The following is a 6000-nucleotide window of genomic DNA, read 5'->3' as shown; positions in this document are numbered from 1 at the left end:
AGAGGGGCAAGGGTCAGAGGGAGAAGCAGGCTCCCCGCTGAGCCGGGAGCCCGATGTGGGACTGGATCCCAGGACCCTGGGATCATGACCTGAGCTGAAGGCAGACGCTTAACCATCTGAGCCACCCAGGCGCCCCAGATCCTTTTCTTTAAAAATAATTTTTAGCGGTGCCTAGGTGGCTCAGTTGGTTAAGTGTCTGACTTTGGCTCAAGTCATGATCTCAGGGTCCTGGGATCGAGTCCCGAGTAGGGCTCCGCGCTCAGTGGAGAATCTGCTTGTCCCTCTCCCTCTGCCCTTCCCCCTGCTAGTGCCCTCTCTGTTTCTCTCTCAAATAAATAAAATCTTTAAAAAAATAAAAACATTTTTTAAAAAACCTCTGGGTCTTACTGTACTCTGTTCCTTCTGCCTGGAAGGCGCTTAGCACCAACCCCCTCATAACCCCATTAACCTGGCTAACCTTTCTTCCAATACTCAAGTTGGAGAGACAGTCCCTTCTCCCTTCTCACCTTCCATGAAATCGGAGTTTGGGTGATCCTCTCTATCTTCCTCTGCTGAGCTACTTAAATCATACTATATATTTTTTAAAGATTTTATTTATTTGACAGAGAGAGAGAGACAGCGAGAGAGGGAACACAAGCAGGGGAGTGGGAGAGGGAGAAACAGGCTTCCCGCTGAGCAGGGAGCCCGATTCAGGGCTCGATCCCAGGACGCTGGGGTCATGGCCTGAGCCAAAGGCAGACACTTAACGACTGAGCCACCCAAGTGCCCCAAATCATACTATATTTTTACTCTGCATTGCCATTATTGGTTTTTTATCTGTGTCTCTCTCCAAGAGGCATTATGGTGGAGAAAAATGAGCACATTTTAAACTATAATAATGATAATGATAGTAATATCGCTAATATAATGCTAAAAATATGCCAGACCCTGTCATAAGCGCTTGCTGTATGTTTATCCATGTAATCCTCAAAATGCTGTGAGGCGGGTAGCTATTGCTGAAGTTGAATCAACAGGACCTGGTGATAGATTGAATGTGGGGGCAGAGAAGAAGGCAGAATCTCAGCTGACTACCAGGTTTCTGACTGGAGCAAGGGGGCCAACGGTGGATGGAGGTGCCATCTATTGAGATGAGTACAGGCAGTACAAGAAGAAGAGGCGTTTTGGTCAAGGTAGTGGGAAGAAACTTTCAGTTTGGGGACTGCCATTCCTTGCCATTCTTTTGTAGTGAATCTTTCCAGAAGCTTCAGGAATAAGGCAAGTAATGAATGTTTCCTTCTAATTGACAGACATTTGGAAACACCGCCTGAGGAAAGCAGGCTAATCTTCCAACATTTCTTCACTAGCTTGCTGGAAGCAGGAGGGCTATGTTTTGGGGACCCTGGCCTCTTTGTCACCTTATGCTCTGGTATGTGGCTCCCAGAAGACAGCGAAGACACCATGGCCTTGCGGCCTTCAGGCTCCTGTGGTGCTTGCGCCTCCTGGCCCTCACGACCATCCCGCAGCAGGTGTGGGCGCCCCCTTACAAGATAGGGGTAGTGGGCCCTTGGGCTTGTGATCCGTTGTTCTCAAAGGCTCTGCCTGAGGTTGCTGCTCAATTAGCCATTGAGCGGATCAACAGGGACCCATCGTTTGACCTGGGTTACTCTTTTGAGTATGTGATTCTCAATGAAGACTGCCAGACTGCCCGAGCCCTTTCCGGTTTCATTTCTCACCACCAGATGGCCTCAGGATTTATAGGCCCTGCCAATCCTGGCTACTGCGAGGCCGCCTCGCTCCTGGCAAACGGTTGGAACAAAGGGATTTTCTCTTGGGCTTGCGTGAATTACGAATTAGACAACCAAAACAGCCACCCGACCTTTTCTCGGACAATCCCTTCACCCATCCGGGTGCTGGTAACGGTCATGAAGTATTTCCAGTGGGCTCACGCCGGAGTCATTTCCTCCGCTGAAGACGTTTGGGTGCACACGGCCAACCGAGTCGCAAGTGCTCTTCAGAGCCGTGGTCTACCTGTAGGGGTCGTCCTGACCACAGGACAAGACAGCCACAGCATTCGGAAGGCTCTCCAGCAGATTCGCCAGGCGGACAGAATTCGCAGTGAGTGCTTTCTCCCCGCGGAGGTTTAAACGCGGCTTGGGGCGGCGCGGGGGTGGGGGCGGGGGTGGGGGGGCTAATATTACAATCTCCACAAGGTCTCCTACCCTCGCACCCTAGGAGAGCACATTACTCCCCAGGTTTTCAGGCGGCCACCCTCTTTCACTCACACTCAGGCTCCAAGACCGTCCAGCTTCAAGGGAGCCTCCTTGATGAACGAGATAAAGGTACAAAGAACTCGGTGGTTAAAATGCCCTTCGGTCCCAGTGCCTACTCTCAGCATCATGGCAGCCACCCCCCAACACACACACACGCCTTTAGGACCCCAATAGTTTCAGATCAGCCAGAGAGGGGTGCTCTTATGGCTCCAGTTTGGTCCATTCTTGTCACCTGCTTCATCACATTTCACTTGGAACCTGTCTTCTCTGGACTCCACAGTATACATCTCCCTTCTGTCCTCTGCCTCCCCCCCCCCTCCCGGCGCCCCGGGCCTCCCCAAACAGGGCTTATCTGTTTGCAGCACACAACTAGCTGATTCGGAGGGACCTAGCTGATAAATAAAAGCATATTAAAATGAGGAGACAGGGCGCCTGGGTGGCTCAGTCGTTAAGCGTCTGCCTTCGGCTCAGGTCATGATCCCAGGGTCCTGGGATCGAGTCCCGCATCGGGCTTCCCGCTCCTTGGGAGCCTGCTTCTCCCTCTGTTTCTCTCTGTCTCTCATGAATAAATAAATAAAATCTTAAAAAAAAAAATAAAATAAAATAAAATGAGGAGACAGCCCAGTTTTTAACCTTTCCCCTTCCAAGAGAAGGTTGATGTTCAAAGGTGATTCTTGCAGAGACAATGGACAAAGCATGAAGCAAAGGGCTGACCCAGCAAAGCTACCATCACCAGAGTGAGCTGAGTAGATTTGGGGGAAGAGGAGCCCTTCCTGGTCCTCTTGAATCCGGTGTCTCTTACTTATTCTTATTGCCAAGCCCTTGTGGCACTTGGTTTCGATATTTTCTATTCCAGTTTTTTTTTAATTAAGATTTTATTTATTTATTTGACAGAGAGAGACACAGCGAGAGAGGGAACACAAGCAGGGGGAGCGGGAGAGGGAGAAGCAGGCTTCCCGCGGAGCAGGGAGCCCGATGCGGGGCTCGATCCCAGGACCCTGGGATCATGACCTGAGCTGAAGGCAGACCTTAACGACTGAGCCACCCAGGCGCCCCTCTATTTCAGTTCTTTAAGGCTCGACTTTTTTCTGGAAAGTGGCAGTGATTTGTGGGAACACTGCTCATTTCCCCATTGCAGGCCACTCCCCCGCTTGAGAACGGACAGCTCAGAAACTACTTGTCAAATTGATTACTGCTAGGGTTAGTCCTGGTCCCAGTCATTTTCTTAACATAACAATGGGTTTGTTAGAGAATGGTCCGGGTTAGCCCGGCCTATACACAGAAGCCCATTTTAAGGTTCAAGCATCACCAGTCTTGGACCTTAATTATGATCATTATGGGAAGATGAGGGCAAGAAGTTTTAGTTCCTGGAACTACAGTAGTCCGCTTCCAGCTCCGGCCTACGAGATCCTGTAATGTTAAGCAATCAGTGTGGCTCTGATTACTTCATAATAGAGCCTGATACTTTCAAAGCAGAGCACAGAATCATTTTGAAAGATATAAAACCATTTCCAGAGAGAAGTCGTGCCAGAAGCAGGCTCACAGATTTCGTATCGTAACTTTAGAATATGTTACAAATCTTCACGAAGCCCAGTGTCTCCTGCAAGCTTACATTCCAGGAGTGTTTCACATCCTGCCCATTCTAAATAGTATACTCTTTGAAATGACATTTTGGCCTCTACCATGAAATGTTAAATAAATCCAGGCTCTAAAACTCTCTGGGCTGTCAGACTGAGAGAAGTTAGGATTGAGTGCTCACCACCCACAAGTCCTGTGAGGCAGAGAGGTAGCAAATGTACATATCATTGCCTTCCTCTTGGAGATTCATTCCTTTAGGTCAATGGTTCTCACTCTGACTGCACGCTAGAATTACCTGGACATCTTTTCAAAATGACTGCTGCTAGAATGCCACCTCCAGAGATTCTGGTGGTCTGCAGTGGGGCCCCAGCAGAGGTATTTTCAATAGCCTCCCAGGTGCATGTAAAATGTAGCCAGGGTTAAGAACCACCGCTATAGGGGCGCCTGGGTGGCTCAGTCGGTTGGGCATCTGCCTTCTGCTCGGGTCATGATCTCAGGGTCCTGGGATCGAGCCCACATTAGGCTCTCCATTAGCCGTGAATCTGCTTCTCCCTCTCCTTCTGTGATCTCTCTTGCTTTCGCTCTCTCTCAAATGAATAAATAAAATCTTAAAAAAAAAAAAAAGGAACCACTGCTTTCAGTTAATGAAAATGCAAATAAATGTTCCTTACTTCGGGTTGCCAGTCATTTTGGTCTTAATATAACTTTGTTTAATCAGATTGCTTTCTTTGTAACAGTCTGCATCAGCCCATTAAAGGAATGGAAGTTTTAAGATGGGGTGGGGGAGAAGCCTAGGGAGGAAGGTCTGTGGTTATGGAGCAGAGGCCGACCCTGGGTAGGGAGGACAGCAAGGGGAAGTGAAGTAGGGACTCAGAAAGGGAGAGAAAACGGAGCAAAGACAAAGCTCTGCACTGCAGGATTTTGCCTCTGGTTTCTGACAAAACACAGGCAGACTCAGATGGGGCATGCTGGGACCTCAGTGACAGGAGTCGGAATGTGGGTAGGGGTGGGGAGCAGGGACATTGAGCCATCAGCTGGGCTGTGGCCTGAGTATGACCTCTGACAGTGTGGCATATCCAAAGGTGTGCGGTGCTCACATTTGCTATAGCCAGTTGGTGGCATCGGAGGGCACGCCAAAGCCGTGGGTGGGGTGTGACGCTAGGAGTTGCGGAAGGGGTGTGAGTCAAAGTAAGATAGCCTTGTTGTCGGGTGAGAACAGTGTCCCCGCCAGTAGAAGCATGAGAAACAGGATCCGGAGTATGAACATAAATAGACTCTCAGGACTTGAACCAAGCGGCCTGGGGTATAGGGCTCAATTCCTGTCCCAGTAGAAAGTGGGAGATCTGGTGAGAAACTGAGCCAGAGGCCAGTGAATATGGACTGGGGCGACAGGGCAGTGAGGAAGGTTACAACACATGAAGCACAGCATATACCAGATCAAATCTCTGACTGATTTTTCTAGCCCCTCTTATCTGGTCGGGCCAAGACAGCTGAAGTATTCCTAGCTGTTACCTATCTTGATTGAAAGTCAAACAGAGAAAGACATGTATCATATGATCTCACTGATATGAGGAATTCTTAATCGCAGGAAACAAACTGAGGGTTGCTGGAGTGGGGGGTGGGGTGGGAGGGATGGGGTGACTGGGTGATCGACACTGGGGAGGGTATGTGCTCTGGTAAGCGCTGTGAATTGTGCAAGACTGTTGAATCTCAGATCTGTACCTCTGAAACAAATAATGCAATATATGTTAAGAAAAAAAAAAAGAAGAAGAAGAAGGTAGCGGGAGGGGAAGAATGAAGCGGGGGAAATCGGAGGGGTAGACGAACCATGAGAGACGATGGACTCTGAAAAACTAACAGGGTTCTAGAGGGGAGGGGGGTGGGAGGATGGGTTAGCCTGGTGGTGGGTATTGAGGAGGGCACATTCTGCATGGAGCACTGGGTGTTATGCACAAACAATGAATCATGGAACACTTCATCTAAAACTAATGATGTAATGTATGGGGATTAACATAAGAATAAAAAAAATTAAAAAAAAAAAAAAGAAAAGGCACTAAACTTTTTGTGTGAGCTCAGCTGAGCCTCTTCTCTATTCTGCTGGATATGAGGCTACTCCTTACACTGTGGGCCCCCACCTGAACCTTCAGAGAAGGACCTTTTGTGATGTACAAAA

At 48.9% G+C, this 6000-nt stretch overlaps 1 protein-coding gene across 1 annotated transcript in view; it reads left to right on the top strand.

Moving 5' to 3' along the window:
• The first annotated feature begins 1364 nt into the window (after positions 1-1364).
• GUCY2F (guanylate cyclase 2F, retinal) overlaps positions 1365-6000 on the top strand; it is an 87516-nt gene continuing 82880 nt past the window's right edge. The window contains exon 1 of the mRNA XM_064574852.1: positions 1365-2094. Coding sequence (XP_064430922.1) covers positions 1365-2094 — 730 coding nt within the window. The remainder of the gene's footprint in view (positions 2095-6000) is intronic.

This window comes from Mirounga angustirostris, unplaced genomic scaffold (assembly GCF_029215605.1).
Source record: "Mirounga angustirostris isolate CCGP_5_RB_7025 unplaced genomic scaffold, mMirAng1.0.hap1 SCAF_11, whole genome shotgun sequence".
Lineage (NCBI taxonomy): Eukaryota > Metazoa > Chordata > Mammalia > Carnivora > Phocidae > Mirounga > Mirounga angustirostris.
The sequence above is the reverse complement of the archived record's forward strand: the minus strand, read 5'-3'. Positions and strand labels throughout refer to the sequence as shown.